The sequence below is a fragment of the Lotus japonicus genome, chromosome 3 (genome assembly GCF_012489685.1).
Source record: "Lotus japonicus ecotype B-129 chromosome 3, LjGifu_v1.2".
NCBI classification, from domain to species: Eukaryota; Viridiplantae; Streptophyta; class Magnoliopsida; order Fabales; family Fabaceae; genus Lotus; species Lotus japonicus.
Window position 1 is genome coordinate 7575960 of NC_080043.1, and position 21178 is coordinate 7597137.

At 35.0% G+C, this 21178-nt stretch overlaps 2 protein-coding genes across 2 annotated transcripts; both read right to left on the reverse strand.

Annotated features, from left to right (window-relative positions):
- Window positions 1–1780: 1780 nt before the first annotated feature.
- LOC130749284 (uncharacterized protein At1g28695-like) lies at window positions 1781–6740 on the reverse strand. Its single transcript, XM_057602620.1, has 3 exons — window positions 6370–6740; window positions 5774–6163; window positions 1781–2479 (listed from the first exon to the last, which is right to left on the reverse strand). Exons 1-3 carry the CDS (start codon window positions 6517–6519, stop codon window positions 1943–1945), a joined length of 1077 nt encoding a protein of 358 aa, XP_057458603.1. The 5' UTR covers window positions 6520–6740; the 3' UTR covers window positions 1781–1942.
- An 8018-nt stretch (window positions 6741–14758) lies between these two features.
- LOC130743519 (uncharacterized protein At1g28695-like) lies at window positions 14759–16881 on the reverse strand. The gene is made up of 2 exons (XM_057595768.1): window positions 16510–16881; window positions 14759–15271 (listed from the first exon to the last, which is right to left on the reverse strand). The coding sequence occupies exons 1-2, from the start codon at window positions 16843–16845 to the stop codon at window positions 14759–14761; spliced, it is 849 nt and encodes a 282-aa protein (XP_057451751.1). The 5' UTR covers window positions 16846–16881.
- Between the last annotated feature and the right edge of the window lie 4297 nt (window positions 16882–21178).

Sequence of the window (21178 nt, forward strand, 5' to 3'; positions counted from 1 at the left end):
TTTGGAAGCGAAAACTCTCCCACCAAGATATCTCAATGAAATAATATATCAATATCAATATATATTAGAAAAGAAGAACTTCTATCAGGCTGATTTAGTGACGTGTCATTCTCACGTTAATTCTTAGTGACGTGTCATTCTCACGTTAATTCTCATAAAAAAAATCCACGTGTCATTCTCAGATTAATTCTCATAAAAAAATACATTTTTAAATTTTAGATTTGATTATGATTTAGGTTGTTTATTTCTTGATTTTATCTTAATTTATTTTTGATTTATTTTTATAGTATTAATTAATTTTTATGGTACTCTCAGATTAATTCTCACAGCTCCCTCCCTACGTGTCATTCCCACGTTTCTCTATTGCTTCTTAATACGTGGCATTCCCACATGAATTCTCTTCCCTGACCCACGTTGCCTTCATTGCTTTCCTTCTTTCCCGTTTTCAAATCTTCTCTCTTCTTTCCCGTTTTCGGCATTTATGGTTCACAAATTCAAATTCAAATTTAATTTCAATTGCACCTATCACCGGTCCCGATATATACCTGATTGATTCTCCAAGCCTCCTTTACACGTGTCCTTCCAATAGTTCACTCTTCATGAATTACACATGTTACTCTCTCCTCATTTTACTCTGTTTGAATTCGATTCCAATTCAAATCAGAACCCTAAAAGAAGGTCAACTCTCACCCCACACCTCCTAGATCAGAACCCGTTTCGTTCACCGCCACCCCTCAGCAAGTCCTCCTTCAACACCGACATGGTCATCTACTCCGATCGCGACTCCCCTTTGCCTCAGATCCGTCACCGAGCGTCACTACTTTCAATCCCTAATCTGTCTCAGTTTCAATCGGCTGATTCCTCCCCCTTTACAGCTTCACTTTCATCTCCTTGGTCAATTATATTATTTGTAATAGTATATTTTCATTACTTTAGTGTTTTACATATGGATTCAATCGTATTTTCTATGTTAATTATAAATGAGTAATGATATATGGATCAAATTTTTTATCTCACGAATACAACGAATTGGTTAACAAACAATCATATTCATATGTTGAGGTTATGATTGGGAAAAAAACAGAAATCTAAAAAATTAATGTATTGATTGATATATCAAATACAATAGACATATTCTCCGTGCAACGCGCAGGTAAAAAAACACTATTTTCTTACTTTAATATGTATCATTCTCGCAAGACTTTGACATGCTTTTTTGTTTATCAATCTCTTGATATCTGTCTACAAACCCAAATGTTCATTTTTCTTTAAACAACTTCTTGTTTAGAGTGCAGAAAATGAGTTCCTTTTAAACTGAAAAATTCATAGATGAAATAAGGGTATTGTTATTGAGACCCTCACATCTATTTGAACCCCCTTTAAATTGCAAAAACACTTTTTTATGCACTTTCAAAGTGCAACCATAACGCATTTTAAAGGTGCGTCCATAATGCATTTCCAAAGTGCGTCGGTAACGCACTTTCAAAAACACTTTTAAAGTGCGAGCGAAAATTGAAAATAGTTGTGCGGAGAGTCCAAATAGCTGTCGGGGTCCTAATAACAATTCTCATGAAATAATAAGAAAATATAAACACTATTTAAAAATTGATTGTTAAGATTGTAAATTAAATATAAATACTTAAATAACAGTATTATGCAACAGTTTAAATTATAGTCCTCATTTTTCAATTAAATTCTCTTTCAAAAACTATGCGATATTATAGTTTATTTTTAGGTTAAAAGAAAACTACAATCTCTCACATTTTCCTTGAAAGGGAACTAAACACTTAAAAAGAATTAATCCATAAAAAAGAGATGCATATGATGCATCACTGTTCCACTTTGAATCTGTTTCATTAGGATAAAAAAGATATATTTATTAGAACTTACAAACAAGAAATTAAATAAACTTATTGATATTTAGTGCGCATCAAAACGACCTCTATAAGTGATTATTATTAACCTTTGTTCGGTTAGATCTTCCCCATGACTGCCAACACCAATCATGTGTACCCCATTGGAGATTAATCACTTCCGCATTAGCCTCCAACTTCCTAAATTTCTTCCAATCACGGAGGACAGCCTTCAAATCGGCCACCTTGGCCGTGATGCTCCGACAACAATTGGCGTGGACGGTGGTGACCGCCTTGAAGTCCTTGCTATCTTGGCAAAATCCACTGAAATAAAGGGTCTCCAAGAACCTAACCTTAAGTCCTAAGCGTGCAATGATACCATTGTTAATGAGGCCAAGAAGCACATCTTGCTCTTTTAGTCCTGTGGAATTGTCTTTCTTGTCGTACCATGTTTGGAACAAGGTGATGGTCTTGTTGTTTGACCTCACAAAGTAAAATCCAGTGTTGATGAGTTGCTTTTCTGACCATGGATCACCATAGAATTGGTCTACGCTCATTTGCATGTCCTCAGTCTCATTCATGCTCAATCTTGCAAATGGGTTTCTCAACCACATTACATCAGTGTCCTGCAAAAGTGAACTATGTTACAATTAATTTCACATCAATTGATTAGAGGGTGGAATTAAGAGTTAAGAAGTTAAATTTATGTGCTTTTTAGATCATTGTATTAATTTGACGACATTGAGGAGTGATTTGTAAGTTTCCCCAAGGCCCATGACATGTGCCCATCTCACTTTCGGGCCGTTTCTGCGGCACTTGACCCGTAAACAAAACAGAAAAAGAGGCCCAGATGTTACTATTGCTGCCTTCCATGCAACATGTTGTCCATTTTACGTTACCTCATTCATGTGCTACGTACCAAATAGTAAACAATAGTCGACCAAAAAAAAAACAGTAAACAATACAATATGTTTAATATTTTTGTTGAGATCATTGTATCTAATGTGGCAGAGTGCCAATAGTATAATGTTGGGGAGACTAATAGAGACTCACGCTCAAGTAGGAGCGCTAGGGCCGACATCTTTCTAAGGAGTTTGTCTACCAACTGAGATTTTACTGACTCAAAAAATTTGAACTCCCAACTTATGAGAATGTGATAGGTGAACTCAAAACCTAAAACCAGTTATGCAGACCCAGATACTAACAATAGTAATTAAACTTACATCATTATTAAGACTTGAGGTGACAAATCACCACACAACATCTCATGATTACACAAAATTGATATATAAAGTCAAATAGTGATATCACTTCCGTAAGTTAACTTTGAAAATAGGGTTAGCTCGAATTTTATAAGCAAATTAAATATGTTCTACACGAGGCAATCTATTTTAATTAGGAAAATTGGTATGCTGGTGAGACTAGCTATCAAGCATATACAGCACAAAACTAATATCCAATATATTATTTGCCTGCAACTACTTTAAAATTAAGCTGAAAGTAATTTAAAATAAGTGACGTTGTTCGGCACCACACGACCCGACCATGAATAGAGACGTGAATCATATTTTTTTTAAGTCAAATATAAATTGATGACTAAATAAGAAAAGACAAATATTAATTAAAAAATAAAAACAATAAAGTATTTCTCAGTAGGTTTTGTGTCTAGTTTAATTTGGTCAATGGCCTTTCGAGACATAAATAGTTTCTTTTTACAATAAAAACATTTTCTTTGGCCTTACTTTGTACAATTAAATTAAATTATATATATATATATATATTGAAAAAAAAAGAAAAATGGAAACTGAAATATAGTCAAATTATTCTGAATTTAAACTTGAGTTAAAATGAAAGCTTAAAACTGAAAAAAATAAAATAATTAAGGATCTACTTGAAATAATTTTTATCAATCATTAAATTAAATGAGGTTATGTAAAAAAAATAACTTTTAGAATAAAAAACTGAAACAAAAAGGAAATTTTTAAATTAACTAAAGTTTTAAAATAGAACTAGTTATTATCACTTAAATACCAAGATATCCTAAATATGAATCTTGATCTCACCCTAAAACACTACCATTTTGGATATTCTAAATGAAAAGATGTACTTCAACTCATTACAAACATTTGAAATAGGTACAAACAACAGCAAAAATAAAGCTTAGTTTCTCAACATATCCCTATAGTCAGCCGCTATAAGATTAATTCCCTTAAACTCAAAGACCATATTAAATGAGTAGATATTTTCCAACAAATCTTTCTCTAAATAAAAACAAGTTTTAATATCTCTATAATTTATTTTTAATATCTCTATAATTTAATATAGAATTTATCATTGATAATTGATTTTTTGTTAATATCTCTATAATTTAATATTATAGAATTTATCATTGATGATTGATTTTTTTTTTCTTTTCAAAATGACTCCACTATTCCAGCATCTATAAGACGACTAATCTCTTCGAGACTCAGCTCAGAGATCATATTAATTATGTAGGTCTCTCTAAACAAATTCTTCTCCATATGCACCACCCAAACATTGAATCTAAACTAGTAGATGCTTAAAAAATTCAGTTATTGATCTATTAGCTATATGCTAGACTTTGTTGGGATTTTTTGACATAGTAAAATAATTGAAAATAGTTATCCATGGATACACTTCTTATCACTTCAGAAATCTGATTGAGAAATAACACCAATAAGTACGTAACTAAGTCGGTTTCTCTATATGATTTCCATAAATGTGCTTTTCACTAACATTCACGAGGATTGTTACCTCTTTACCAAAACGTTAGTAATACGAAAAAGTGTGTGGTATGCTAACTGGACATGTCATGTACTAGACATGCCATGTCTTAGTAACATGTCTGGCTTCACGGATTAGTCAAAGTATTATATATATAACGTAGAAGTAATGAATACTAATATGTAGAATAACAAATTACTAATAACTAGCTCAATATTCCAAATTAATCTACAATCTTAACAAGACGGAAAGAAAATTCTATGTACAAACTGGGGCGTGTGTTTGGTTACGTGTAGATTAATTAAACGTTTATGCCGATAAACACTTCTTACATATGTGTTAATTGATAACTTTTTGAGAAACTTGTCGAAGTATGTTTAAAAAATATATTTATTTAATTATTTATTCATAAATTAACTTGAAAATTTTATTAACACAAATACAAATATTTTATAGTTAGAACAAAAATTATTTTCATAAGCTTATGATAAATAACTTAATTAAGCATTTCCAACAAAAACAATTTTGACATCTGAGCTTATTCATATACTTATTTGAAAATCTTTTGAGAAAATCAAAATGGTTTATTGATACATAAAAAATATTTTTTACAAAAGCAATGATACATATAAATATTTATTCATAAGGTAATATGAGAAATTTATGAAAATTAAGTTTAAAAGAGCTCATAATTTATTTTCACAAGTTTATTCAAACACATGAATAAATGTTTATGCTATGTGTTAGAATTAGGGAGGCCTAACTCAACCCAAAAACTAGCTCAAGAGTTGAGGTTTGCTCTACCTTTATAAAGATTATCTATGCTCTATCTCTAGCCAATGAAAGACTTCTAACACTATGAAATAAACTCAATTTATTGTTCCCAATATATTTAGCACTTCATGTTGAATGTCATGCTAGTCTTTCACAATTGACTGAGTTCTTCTATGGTAAAGCCTTAGAAAAGATAGTGATTACTTGGTTTACTATCACTTGATCACCTGACATTATTTTCAGATACTCCAAAATCCAAATTATGAATTCCTTCTATTATAGACAGAATTAAGTTAATCTTGTATATTTGTTAAGGTACGTTTCTTCTTGCCCTTTTTATTATATCTTCGTTGAAATTAACAACCAAAAAAAAGAGTAAGAGAGAACGAGAGGAAACCTACCGTGAAAACGAAGTTGTAGCCCCGTTTGAGGACTTCCAACGTGAAAAGAGTTCTTCTCCACATCATCTTGATGAAATCTTGAGACATGTAGATTTTCTCACCTCCAAAGTCAACACCATCTGTTTCTAATCTGTAGCAGTTCAAACCCAGAAACTGGCATCGATCGTAGGCCGTTTGATCAACCGCTACGATGAGAAGGTGATCAATGAGAGACCTGGTTCCCTCTCCAAGCCAAAAGCTACTGAGAAACAGATCAAACATAGTGGTGTCACTCTCCACATCTTGGTCTACATAGGCCTTGTTCACCATAGCAATGATCACTGTTTTGTTTCCCATGCTGGCTTTGGCCAAAGCAGAGTCAAGTTCATCTCCATATGCATCAGTGAAAGTCTAAAAAAAAGAAATCAAAGAATAAGAAAAAGAAAAAGATTGTCATTGTAGTTTTTGTTTTCAAGTGAATCTGTGATAGTCCCTCACAACAAAATATGACTGTCGATTGTTATTGTAGTTGTTGCAATACAAAGTACACACATGATTTTATTTATGCAAAAAGTTAAAGAAATAAAAATAAACATAGGAGGGTGATTTGAACTTACAGAGTTTGGTTGATGGCAGAGTGGTTGTTTCTGAGATAGAACTAGAAGTGTAGAGAAAGAGGAGGAGGATGAGTTGTAAAGGAGAAAAATCCCGGCGAGGAGTAACGCAGCTATTGTGAAAGTCCAAATTGATTGCTTTGGTTTATCCATGATTTTCTACTTTCTCGGCTCTTTGGTGAAGAGACAGAAAGCCAAAATTCAAAGCCTAACTATAGGGTGCTTAGTTTTTGGGAGGTCAGAGGTACTTTGGCTATGGTAGGATGGTCATGTAGAGTTTGTGAAGAAGAGGGAGGAAGCCAATGATATTCTTTTTTCCCACATTGGTGGCTTGAGAGTCCTCCACTCAAAGTGAAGAAAGAGTAATATCTGGGCTGCTCTCTCTAGTTTATAGTTTTAAAACATGATATTGGTGTGAACAATATTTAATATGAGTTATTAAGAGAATCCCTTTTGACTTTTGACTTGATTATTCTTTCTAAATTCTCATACTAAAATTGAATTAGTGTTAATTTTTATCTTATTTAATTACTAGTATTAATCTCGTATTATGCACGGTTAGAATAAGAGTAATTTGTCAGCATATATTAGTCTTTTTCATATTTCATATCTCATTTTTCTTTTTTAAATACATAAGTATATCATTTATTTAAGTTTTTTTTTCCTAATCCTAGGTACATTGTAATTCTCTCTTTTTTTTATTCTAATTTGTTATGGTTTATTGAATCAATAAACCAAAATCATTTTAATCTTCCAGATTTATATATGAAAATATAAAATACAAAAGTTTTGAGTTAATTTCTTAATCAATTTTTTAAAACTATTTTATATCAATTTTTTATTTTGTTATATAAAAAATAACCATAATCATAAAAAAAAACTTTGTCAACATAAATCTTAATGATAGAAAAGTTACAATTGACTTTTATTAATTATTTTAATCTCATTAAAAATAATTAAATGTCAAATTAATACATTAGTTATTTTTGAAAAAAATCACGATTGACTTTTGTTAATTATTTTAAAATCATCAATAAATAATATTGCATTAAAAACTATTAAATGCAATATTAATACAGTAATTATATTTGAAAATATGAAATTATTTAATATTTAAATTACTAAAAAATCAAAAAATATAAATATGACATCTACCTAGCTACTAATTATAGTATGAGAGATAAAACTTATGAAGAAATACACATAATAAGGGGGCGACACTTGTTGGAGTTGCCACTTTTTTGTTTTGAAAATAGTACTCACTCTGTTTCAATATAACTTATATAAGTATCCACTTAGAAAAGATGCACACATATTAAGAAATGTAATTAATTTTGTTAACTTTTTAAGGCATATAACTTGTTTCTCTATTTTACCCTTTACAATGTACTTTTATCTTTCCTCATTTATTTTTTTCATAGGGGCATTGTATGTAAAAACATCAATTAATGCTCCATTGGAATTCTAAGTGGACAGTTATTGTGAAACAATTTTTTTCTCTTTAAGTGCACAATTATTATGAAACAAAAAGAGTATATAGTATATGATTCAATTATAAAGAGATTTTTACTTTCCTAATTCTTCAATCAATATTAAATAAATATGATACTTTTATATAAATTGTTATTAAATTTGTATATATTATTATTTTGGTTGCTGCCATTCCCTTAGTAAAACTCGAGAGTTCTCCCTGTCTGTGTAGTAGAGTACGACTATGTGCACGATGGAGCTGTTGGAGCAGGTGGAGTTGTTGGAGCACGATAGGGGTATCTGTAAAAGACATTCTGATACCCAAGTCAGTGAGAGATCAAGAAGAAAATCTTAAGTCTTAGAAGAACTTAGAGCTTGTAAGAATGATGAGCGTGTTAAGTAAACGAATGACCATACTTATATTTATAGGCTCGGGGTGCGTTGTCATTGCCTTTGCAGGTCAAAAAGGAGTCTTTATGAAAGAACTTCCGAGCGCAAGGTTCGCTCCAAACTAACTTGCTATAATGTTGTATCTCGGTCGTGGTATGAGCGCTTGGACACTAGCTAGCTGGGATGAGATGTTTCTTTACTAAGTCATCCGGCCCGACCTTATGGAATTTGCTTAAATGCAAGTCTTTTGGGTTGGCTGCAATGATATTCAATCTTTGGGGTTAGTTGCAGGCTGGAACAGAAGACCCCCCAAAGCAAGAATTTGTGTCATCCTACATGAAAACACTTTTTATCCTAAAAAGGCTTCCAAGTACCTTAATGCATTGAGGATATGAAAAATCTTAGCCTCCAACTCGATGAATTTGAGGAGGAGAAGAGGAGATTGACCTATTATATTGAAACTTTCCGATTCGAGACTACCACCCTTAAATCTTTTGTGGATGAGATCAAAACCAAATTCTCCCTAGCCAAGGAGAAAGCCAATACTCTCACCAACTCTTTGAAGGAGAGTGAGGCTTTACTATCTCGCATCCATCTGGAATGGGATGCTCAATAGGAGGAGCTTTCCAACCTCTCTATTGAAAATAAGGAGACCCATTCCCTTATTTAATCCAAGAAGGAAAATAAATCTAGGCAGAATACACTAAAATCTTAGTGATAGCATTATCATTATTGATAATGTTATCGCTGATAGGTTTTTTATGGCCTTTCAGAATGTTGATGTTCAACTTTATGTAATGAATCCCAGCCTGAAGATCGAAGGAGTTGCTAGAAATATGGTTGTCTGAGATGGAATGATTGGTGAGTTGAGGAATGGAGTATTCATTTCTTGCCTTGATGTCCTCAAGAACCCTTAGTAATATAATTGTCACGAGCAAGAGTGCTTGCAACACGCGCAATTCGTCCAATCCACACAGGAACCCGTCCAACTATCACAACAATAGGTCCCAATACGACATCAACAAAATCTTGAAAGGGAATTGACAATATCTGAATAATAGGAACAATAAAATTTCGAATTAACGTCCACACATTGTGTATCAATTTTTCACCCTCACCGGTATGATGCTCACCAATGTAATCGTTTAGTATTTTGCCTCAAGCGCAAACCCAATGGTGATATGGAAAATTATAAAGCTTGCTTGGTTGAAAAGGGTATGCATGGTTTATTTCTACGATGTCACCCTCTTACTACTCTTAGAGCATACTCTGATGTAGGCCTGTCCAAACGGGCTTGGCCCGAACCGAAACCGCCCAAACCGAGGCCTTTTTGGCAAAACCGGGCGGTCCGGGTCGGGGTTCGGGTGGACCGGGTGAAAAAAAACGGTTTGCAGTGGTTTAAGTCGGTCGGTCACGGTTTGGGCTCAAGCCCGACCGAACCGACCGAACCAACTCTTAAAAAAAAAAAGTTACAAGCCCAGCCGGCCAACCCAATCCCACAACCCAACCCACATTCACTAACCCTACCATATATATTCAGATATGTACTCTCTCAGAAACCCTAGCCTCACTCAAGCCTCCACTCTCTGATTCTCTCACTAAACCTCCACCACTCTCAAGCATCAGCCGCCACTCCACCACCTCTCATGCCTCAACCCTAGCCTCCACCACCTCTGTATTTCTCTCACTAAGCCTCCACCTCTCTCACTCAAGCCTCAGCCGCCACTCCATCACCTCTCAAGCCTCAACCCTAGCCTCCAAGTCCAACCATCGTGTATCACAGCAAGTCCACACCTCCATGGTTCCACCTCCTTCTCCTTCTGAGGTGGAGGAAGCGATCCCGATCGTCAACGGAGAGATTTCATCGCAGCAAAAGCGATCTCATCGCGGTTGAGGGGTTTCGTTGTCGGTTGCCATGGTTTCATCAATGCTTAAGACGTTGTCGGAGGGATTGCATGCAGCACCATAGTGGTGAAGATCTTGATTGATTTTGTATTTTGTATTTCTTTCGTGTCTGAGATATATAGATCTGGAATTTTGTACTATCATTTATGTTGATTTATCAAGGAAGTCAGGATTTATGTATATTAGATGTGATTTTATGAATTTTTGCCTGGAACTCCTCATCTCCTCTCTCTTTTTTGTGATTTTTTTCATGGATCAACAACCGTTGTACCCGACAGATCTAACCGTTTAACCGATGAAACCGAACCCGACAAATCCGATGGTGATGGGCGGACGGCGGCGGGCTTTGGTTTGGCGTAATTTCAACCGACCAAAACCGACGTTTTGGCCCGTATCCGACCGAACCCGTCCGGTGGACACCCCTACTCTGATGCATATTGGGTCGGGAACCCCACTGATCGCATGTCTACTTCTCCCTCGACACCCACTTTGTCCGAGACATAGCTGAAAATGGTTTCATCATTATCTCACACATCAATATGATGAATCAACTTGTCGACACTACAATTATGAGGGGGTGTATAACGGGAAACATGTCTTTCTAGTCTGAGAAGATTTGATTGTATTAGAATGGATATTCAATTACATTAAATCCTCTCTAATAAAGGAACATATATATCAACATCAAATCTCACTCATATTCTTCTAATTTAACTGTAATTAAATAGTCACTGATTGTATCATTTAATTTATTAACTTTTTACCTAGAATAGCGCAAGCTAATTTAGGGTCGTGTACAGACATTTTGGGGCCTAAGACGAAAAATGTTAAAGGGTTTTTTTTACAAGAATTATATTTTTTATAAATAAACTCTAAAGTCTAAAATATATTTTATAAAAGGATTATTAATTAATAGAAGTACAGAACAATAGAACCTGTAAACGGGCAGAGTCACAGAGAGCCAGAGATTTTGTTGTTAAGAAGATCATTTGGTTCGAAGCCTTTGGTCTTCAAGAGAATAGAGATGAAGGGAAAGAGGTGAGGATTTTTATTTTTTTTATAAACCAGGAGCAGAAACGTAAACGTCTAAACCATTGAGAGAGTGAAAGATTGAGAGAGAATTGGAATATATTAAGGGATTAAGGAATTTAATTTTTAGAATAAATAAATATTTTAAATTATATTAATGATGATATTGAATAGTTTTAAAAGAGACGATAATATTCATTTAACTTTTTTTTTGTTACAAAGAGGGGAAAATAAAGTCCAACACCAAGCTAATGAGGATCCACCAGAGGATCAACAGTAGGACAACTATCTTGTCTCAAATGGAGTGACATTCTCCAAAGGGGGTATTAAAGTAATGCAGACCAAGGTGCAAATCCAGAGTTGTTTTAGCCAAGTAATCCGCCAAAGAATTGGAAGCTCTCGGCGTGTGCTGGAAAACAATGGCCCCATGGGCTTGCTGCATCTACAGAATACTAGAGGCCACGTGCTCATATAAATGAGATTGAGACAAATGCAGCTTCTAGGGAGTTGGATTCAACAATAACCTGGGGCAATCAGATTTAACATTTATTTTTAATTGACTAATTTTTAGGAAAGAGAAAAGATTCTTATTTATTTTGGTACCCACTAGGGTGGGCAACTTTAAAAATGGTCCACCGATGCACCATTATCATATGCCATTAGATCTGAGAATCTTAGAATATTCTTTTATTGGATGGTTAGGATTAAATGATGAACAAAAGGATAAAAATGTAAATTTAGAACCCTTCTTCATCTTCCACAACCCACCCTGTTCTTCATCTTTCCCCCAACCCACCCCTGTTCATCAAAGAACTTCTGGTTCAATCTATTCATTACACACAAATGCAAAGCTCTGTGGTTAAATTAACAACAAACAATGATGATGATGATGTCTAGCAACATCTGCAGATCGATTAACCTCACCCCAACCAATTGCAACCTCAACCCCACCCAGAAACTCACCCCCACAAACCCCATTCAGAACCAAAGAGAAGATGAAGAAGCAGAAAACATAGGTGCGAGAAGGAGAGCGATGGAGTGAGAGGAGAAGATTCATCGTGGGTGGTGCGATGGCTACAGATCCATGGTATGAGGCACAAATCTGAAGATCTGGGATGATTTTTAGGTTTTGGGGTTGGTTCCATGGGGTTTTTGGTCGCTGGGTTTTGGGTTCAAAAAGATGAAAAAATCAGAACCCAAAAGCCTCTTGATCATGAAAGGGAAAATCAGATTGGGTCTCTGGGTTTTGGGTAAAGTATCAAGAAACTCTTTGAAGTTTTGAACCTTGAATCTACCCTTGCCGTGAGCTATGTGCTCTTTCCTCCACCTCAACAAGTGGTAAAGGCAACCCTGCAAGATGCAATTGCAGATTGGAAGAAAACAAACAGAAGTGAAAAATGTGATTGATAAAGTTTTGTCAAAAGGCTTAATTGCACTTTTCGTCCCTGATCTATACCCCTTGTGCAATTTTGGCCCCCTTTATTTAAACGAGCAATTTTGGTACACTAAAAATTAGGATGTGACAATTGGGTCCTTCCGTTAATTTTCCGTCTAAATTGGCATATGTGGCATTCATTAATGATGTGTCACTGACACTACTGCCACTAGGATTCAAAATAAGCCTCCACGTAATTAAAAGAAAGGTGGAATATTTTTTATGAAAGAAAGGTGGAAATTAAAAAAAAAAGGAAATTACAATCGGCAGTTCTTCAACCCTCCTTCATCTCTCGACATCACCACCACCCCTTCTTCTCTTCTTCTTCTTCTTCTTCTTCTTCCTCCAGCGCACCACCTCCACTCAATCATCTCATCGCCACACTCTCTTCTTCTTCTTCCCACTCATCACTCCCTTTTCAACCCCACCGAAAACACTTCCCCACCAACCCAACATCCAAATCTGCCATGGAAGGAGATGAATCAGAACCATCCATATTTTCATTCATCAGCATCGATCCCTCCTTCCCACCTTCACCTTATTCTTCTTTCAACCCACATAGAAACCTTAAATTTCCAAAACCCATAATATTTCCAGAAACCCAAAATTGCAACTCTTTCCAGAAACCCCAAACCCCAAATCGTCCCAAACACCACAATCCATCTCCGTCGCCGCTGGAATTCGTGATTTCTACTATCTGCGACACCTTCAACTGGGTTTTCTCAAGGTTGAAGTTTGGTTCTTTGATCTACCTTCATCAAGATTGAAGCTTGGTTCTTTTATCTACTTTCTCAACTGGGTTTCCTCTACTGCCTTCCTCCCTTATCAAAACCCTCAAACACAAGCCTTTTACATTTATGAATCGATCCAAAAAATTGGCATATTGTTATCTTTATCATTCGATTTCTATCAAAAAATTGTAGTTTTAGTGTTCTAGAAGTGGTGTTTTTCTTGTTTAATCAACCCAGACTGTGTTGGATCTGTGATTTTTGATGGATGCAGCTGGGTTTAATGATGCAGGTTGGGTTTTGATGGATAGGGAATGGGAGGGATTCGTTTTTCTATTTATGTGTTTTGCTTGTTGATTTATGGGTAGTAACCAATGGTTATGAAGAAGAACAAGAAGTGGGGTTTCAAAGAGAATGGTGGTGGTGGTAAGATGATGGGGATGGTGGGGATGGAAATGATGAAGATGACCATGAGGAACAGGTGAGAGTAGGGATTAGCTGATGAAGATGACGATGAAATAGATGAAAAGTTTGTTTTTTTTTTAATTTTTCCTTTGTGGTGCAAATAGCAATTCCACATCACTTAATATGTCCAGGTCAGCTAACAGCGTTAGTAATTTGATGAAGAATTGACGGGAAGGACTCAATTGCCACAAATTAATCTTTAGTGTACCAAAATTGCTCCTTTTAAACAAATGGGACCAAAATTGCACAAATGATATAGATCAGGGACGAAAAGTGCAATTAAGCCTTGTCAAAAAGAAAAGAAAGATGGAAGAATCAGAAACTCTTTGAACTTTGGAACCTTGAATCTTGAAACAAAATAGATGGATGAAGGTGTGAAAGTTTTAGGATTTAATTTTTTATATATATTTATCTATTGAAAAAATTACAAAAATCACCCTTGGTCCATGGGTGGACCATTTTCATAGTTGCCCACCCTAGTGGGCACGTGGGCACCATTTATTTTGTTTAGATACACTATGAGTTTTTATTTCTAGTCGGTATTTATAATGAAACTAATATATATCAATCATTCAATCTAGTTCTAATATATATGTATCACGCAAGTCCCAATATTTCAATTCCCAATTTCTTATGTTGTCCGTTTATTTTTTCAATCTATGCTATCTTTTTTTTTTGTCAAATCAATCTATGCTATCTGTTTGGGTCACTCTAAACAAAAATAAAATTTGGCCTTTTTTCTTCCAGGGCCTTAGGCATGCTGCCTTATCTGCCTAAAGGCCTCCACGGCTCTGAGCTAATTAAGGAAATAATTTTCTACTCCTATTATAAATGTACATTTCTTGTTAATAGAAAGTATCAACTACACAAATATTCTATTCAGTTCACTAACTTGCTCGACGTTTATATTTTCAAAGACGAAATTGAGCATTCACAAAATAAATAAAAAACTTTTATGTGAATATGATATTCAACTCATTGGTCTTTCCCAAGATTGCAAACACCAATCATGCCTAGTCCACCGGTGACTTATTGAGGAATTAGCGTCAAGCTTCTTAAACTGCTTCCAATCACGGAGGGCAGCCCTTAGATCCGCCACTTTAGCAGGAATGGTTCGACAACAGTTGGCATGAACGGTGGTCACTACCCGAAAATCTTTGCTATCTTGACAAAACCCACTGAAATAGAGGGTGTTTAAGAACCTAACCTTAAGCCCCAAGCGTCCAATTACACCACCTCTAATGAGGTTAAGAAGCACATCTTGCTCTTTTAGTCTTGTGGAATTGTCTTTCATGTTGTACCATGTTTGGAACAAGAAGATTGTCTTGTTGTTTGACCTCACAAAGTAAAATCCAGTGTTGAGTAGATGCTTTTCTGACCATGGATTATTAAGGTATTTGTCTACGCTCATTTGCATGTCTTCAGCCTCACTTTTAATGTTCAACCTTGCAAACGGGTTTCTTAACCACATTACATCAATGTCCTGCAAAAGTGTTCAAGGACTATGTTCCACATCAATGGGTTCATCAACTAAATGAAAGTATATATAAATAACTGAGTGTTATGTATAGAAAAAGTTCAAGTTTTTGAACCACACATAACATTGGACCCGAGTACCAAGTATATCACAAATTCATAATTTCACATGAATTATTGAAGGATGAAATGAAGAGGTCAGAAGTCAAATTATCATATATATTTTACATTCAACTGTTTTATTAAGTGATGAGGCGAGAGGTTTTTTTTTTTATAAGCTTGAGGCGAGAGGGTGAAGTTAAAGTGCTACAACAATTAATAATATGGATAGGGTGACAAAATTAAATATAATTTTGATTCTTATGCAAATTAGAAATTGAACAATAAGTTCAAATATAGTACTTGGTAAAAAAATCATTAATGAATTTTGTCATGTCATTTTGATGTATATACAAATTTACCACATTTTATTATTTTACTGGTGTCTTTAGTTTACATAAATTTTATGTACTGGTAAAATCACCTAACGAGTGAATTCGTGGGAAAAAATATTTTACAACATTTCCTATCTTTCTATACCATCAGTGAAATTTAGAAGGAGCTATAATTAATTCATACTTCCACTTTATTTAGCGGATCAGATTTAGAATTTAGTGTCAATTTTAAGGTTCGGGTTGGGTTTAAGGTTTTGGGCCAATTATAAGGCTTAGGTCAATTTTAGGGTTCAAGGCATGTCAACATTGAGTTGGCGTGGGGCGTGTCGACTTGACCCTTTCAAGTCAACCAGGCATGTTCAAGTCCCCATGTGGGGTTTAGGGTCTGTCTTAGGGTTTAGGTCGGTCCGACCCGTTCAGGTTGGTCTCACTAATTTAGGTCGACCTTACCCGCTCTGTTTGGCCCGACCCATTCAGGTAAGCATAGTTGGTTTAGGTCGATCGAGCCGATTCTTGTTGACCATATGACTGTTTAAGTTGATCTGGCCCGTTCAATTCGAGTTTTATATTATGATTATTGTAATAATATTAATTTAGTTTAAAATATAGTATTTTATGTTAGAAAAATTATCATTTTTTTATTTAAATAAAAAAGGTCGATGAAGGAAATTAAATTACATCATACAAACAATGAAATTTACATTTGAAGGAATTTCAGTAATTTTCTCCAAAAACCTAGCATTTTGTTCCGTCCAAACACATACAACGGGAAATTAACACAAAAACATTGAGAGAAAAAGAGCATATGTACCGTGAAAACGAAGTTGTAGCCACGCTTGAGGACTTCCAATGTGAAAAGTGTCCTTCTCCACATCATCTTGATAAAATCCTGAGACATGTAGATTTTCTCACCTTCAAAATCAACACCATCTGTTTCCAATCTGAAGCAGATCAACCATTGAAACCGGCACCGATCGTAGGCTGTTCGATCAACTGCTACTATAAGAAGGTGATCAATCAGAGACCTGGTTCCCTCTCCAAACCAAAAGCTACTGAGAAATAGATCAAACATAGTGGTGTCACTCACAACATCTTGGTCTACATAGGCCTTATTCACCACAGCAATGATCACTGTTTTGTTTCCCATGTCGGCTTTGGCCAAAGCAGAGTCAAGTTCATCTCTATATGCATCAGTGGAGGTCTACAACAGAAATTAAAGAATACACATGATAAATTAATCTATATATGTAACCTACGTTCTAATAAAAAAAATGTTTTCATTCTAGTTTTTTGCTTTTGACTCGTGTTACTGAATAAAATTTGGTTCAATATTGATTATTGATTTGGTTCTACAGAATAAAGATTCTTATTTAGTGATATTACATTATATTTATATGTGATGTATGTTATACAATAATATCAAATCAACACTTGTTCTATTCAAGTTTGTTATGTATATATACCCCATGAGGGAACATACCATAAGTACTGTACACACCATTTTTTTAACTCTAATCCTTATTTCTCATTCAACCTTTCTGATTTAAGCGTCAAGGTGTCTTACCGGTACACATCCTTTAACACGTACGTGGTCACCGAATACTAGAAGAAAAATGCATTTTACGAGGAGCACCCCAACATGTTGGTCAACCTTCTAACGACAACTTCACTTATTTAGGTTTGGAAATTCCACAACTGGAGGAAATACCGCAAACAAATGAATAATACGTGTGAATAGGTCATCTAACACAAAAAGGAATCGATTAGGGGTTGTTTTGGAGAATCCACAAGGAATCTCACTAGAACTATCTTATAAGTTAGACTTCCTAACGTCCAATAATCAGTTAGAGTATGAAGCTTGCCTGACTGGATCGAATTCAAGTGGCCATAGACATTAGAGCAAGTGAGATTAAAATATGCAACGATTCTCAACTCTTGGTCCCTCAAGTTAAAGGGGAGTGAGTACCAGACAAAAGAGCCCCAACTCCAACAGTACTTACTCCAATAGTATTTAGCTAGCCAATTCGACTTAGTTGAGTTCATGCACGTTCCCAGGGAACAAAATGTTAGAGCTAACATATTTTAGAGTCATAGAAGAGAATTTTTCCTCTACAAGAACAATTCAAGGACATGTGATGTTGCAAACTGACACGATAGTAGATTGGATGACCCTGATCGGGCACTATCTAGAGAGTGGTCCACTCCCTAAATATGTGGTAGAAGAAAATAAGCTCGGATGGGGGCAGAACAAACATCACATTGCATCGTACTAGAGAGCTATCTTGGATTTCGACATTCCAAGCATCTTAATGCATCAGATGTTCAGAATAGGGGGCAACTGTTACATAATAAAATAATAGGCACAATACATTTGCCCGATATTGACTTGGTCCTACGCATTGTGAGAATCAAGATTCCTTATTATTGTGCTATTGCACAATATCTCATATATCACTTATACAATAATATCATATCAACACTTGATTCTATTTAGGTTTGTTACAACTCTATGTTACATATACCCCATCAGGAAACATACCTTTGGCATACAATATATCTCTTCAACCCTAATCTTTATATCTCATCCTACATTGCATACTTGAGTGTTAAAGTGTCTTACAGGTACCTACCCCATGACGCGCACTTGATCACTTGATACTTGAAGAGGGAGGTCCTTCGCAAAGAGCACCCCAACACATTGGTCAATCCTCTAACGCCTACGTCATTGGTCAATCCTCTAACATGTTCTCATCTCATTCGAGGGAAAAATTAATCATGTTCGAGGAAATTGTGACACTCTCCCAACATATGACATTTCTCATGGTTTTTGTTGTAGTTTAACAATAAGAAAGACACATGATTTGTTTTAATGAAAAAAGTTATAGAAAAAAAATAATTAAACAAAGCAGGATGATTTGAACTTACAAGGTTTGATTGATGGCAGAATTGTTCCTTCCGAGATAGAGCTAGTAGAGTGGAGAAAGAGGAGGACGAGTTGTAAAGGAAAAAAATCCAGGCGATGAGTAGCCCGACCACTATGAAAGTCCAAAGCGTTTGCTTTGGTTTATACATGATGATTCTCTACGTTCTCTGTTCTCTTGTGAGGATACAAATGCCAAAGGTTTGGCTATATGGTAGAATGGTCATGTAGAATTTGTGAAGAGATAGGTAGCCAGTGATTTTTGTTTCCACATTGGTGGCTTCAGAATCCTACACATAAAGGGAAGAAAGAGTAATCTATGGTGTGCTCTGGTTTTTAGTTATATAACATGATTTTGATTTGATCGTTTACATCAACCTATTTCTTTTGGTATATCTCTTTTTATTAATGTGATACAGAGTCTAAATTCTCAATTTCTCATATTAAATGAGAATTTGATTTTTCTAGATGCACAAGCATCTTTTACTACCACCACAATTTTCTTCACTTCCATTTTGTCTCTCTTTCTCTCTGCCTCCCTCAGCTTCCATCTAACTACTAAGCAAATTAAAGGTACACATTTCTACTCATGCTAATGAGTTACTAAGCTTGGGTAAAACCCAAATATCTAATTGCACTAGTACGTGTTACTCAACCTTGCACTTGCAGTCTTCTAGTGGCAAGAAATTGATGCAAACCAGAAAAGCTAAGGGAGAAAAAAGAATCTAAATACTAAAGGTATAGTATCATACAAGACTACAACAAATCTAAGATAAAATTTCAATTCTTAATAATTAGAAAACTCACTCATATAAAGCATAGGTTGTCCTATTCCAAAAAAAAAATGCATAAGGGTACGTGATTAAGAAACCCGTAAAACCAAAGGCAAATAAATGTTTCAACACCAACTTTTTGTAATAATGTTCTAAGTTAAGTCTAAGCCGGCTGTGTATAGTCTTGACTGCCTGTTTGGGCGGTGGATGTAAGCACTTATACTAAATTGTTGTGAATTAACTATGAGGATAACTCGCAGCTCAATTCAAGTTAAAATCTTATCTTACATAATTACAAATCACATGTTTGCCCATTCAAGTGGTGGTAAATGTGTCAACACTAGCTTTTTGTAGGAATGATCCAAGTTAAGCTTAAGCGGGTTGTCTGGTGTTCACCGCTTGTTCGGATGGTGGATGTAAACACTGCTATTAAATTGTTGTGAATTAACTATGAAAATAGCTCGCAACTATTTGGCAGCTGACAACTAATTTTGGGCAATTATTTTACAACTATTTTTTCAAGCTAATACCTTATTTTACATAATTACAAATTACATGTTTACGAGTTACAAGTAGTGTACCGATACACCAATCAAACAGGTGGACGCGGACAAAACCTAAGCCATATAGCATTTTCAATTTACAAAATGAGACAAGTTGATTCTAATTAACTCTGTTCTCACCAACATCTTAGCTTGAGTTTTCACTTAGAACAGGTAATAATAAATTAATAATCACAGTACTCAATCCTAGAAAATGAAGCACAATGTACTCATACCTACATGCCATATCTAGTTATTCCTTGAGTATAGACTTGGGCTAAATGGAAGCCTTGAATTTTCATGTTGGTTTCACTCCAAATCATTAGCATTGGAAGAGTGCAACCAAAGACATTAGACTGAAAATTATCATAAAGGATCAGTGATTTGGAAGTAGCTCATGACAACACAATACCATGATTAAAATGAAAGCCAAACAAAACCTGTTTCAGGGCTTTGTTAGAATGGAGAATGCAACCAAAGCCTGCATTTAGGTTTACTGATTAGTGTGTAGGGAGAACAAATTAATATTGCAATGAAATCCTGCAAAGGTTTTCACAAAACCTGCAAAGTGCTTCAACATTTTGCGATTAGGGAGAAGGAAATGGATTTGCAATGTGATTACAGAAAATAGAAGAGAATTTGCAACAGATGGGAAGGGAGAATTGGATGAGGAGCATGAATGGACGTGCGCACAAGCATGAGAACAAGAGTGAAAATAGAGAGCCCATGGAAGAAAAATGTTTGAGCCAGAGCCAAAAGCGGAGAGCAAGTGACTAGTGAGGTTGTAGAGCAAGTGAGACGAGTAATTGAAAGAAATGAAATTGACTTCTTTTTTGGTCGAAATGAAAAAGTGACTTAAATTTAATTTTTGGTACAAAAAATAAAGTGCTTTAAATTGGGCTCCGAATATTGTAAACCTGGTCCACTCTAGTGGTCCACAAAATGCAAATTTTATTTGACAAAAAAAAAAAGAGAAAAGTTTTGTGATCATATCATATTATTATTGACCAAAAAATATATATGATATATAATTAAAATATTTTAAACAATTCTAATTAAACATCAATAAGAATTAAACAATAATTTAAATTGGAAGATTACAAAAATACTCTTTTTTTGTTTTCCTTATCTCTCTGCATCTCGCTTCTTTTTCTCTATGCCCCACCGAAGCCGGCAGGAGATGATATGATTCTCGTTCGCATTGTGCCGATGATGGATGAGTGAGAGAGACAGAGGGAGAAAGTT

What these genes read in the sequence shown, in the direction of transcription:
- LOC130749284 (XM_057602620.1), bottom strand. Translation starts at nt 6,519, where the DNA reads ATGGATAAACCAAAGCAATCAATTTGGACTTTCACAATAGCTGCGTTA. An exon ending in TCTGCCATCAACCAAACTCT is followed by an intron (nt 6,164 to 6,369) that starts GTAAGTTCAAAT and finishes TCTTTTTTTTAG; the next exon opens with ACTTTCACTGATGCATATGG. An exon ending in GCTACAACTTCGTTTTCACG is followed by an intron (nt 2,480 to 5,773) that starts GTAGGTTTCCTC and finishes TCACTTTTGCAG; the next exon opens with GACACTGATGTAATGTGGTT.
- LOC130743519 (XM_057595768.1), bottom strand. Translation starts at nt 16,845, where the DNA reads ATGGGAAACAAAACAGTGATCATTGCTGTGGTGAATAAGGCCTATGTA. An exon ending in GCTACAACTTCGTTTTCACG is followed by an intron (nt 15,272 to 16,509) that starts GTACATATGCTC and finishes ACACTTTTGCAG; the next exon opens with GACATTGATGTAATGTGGTT.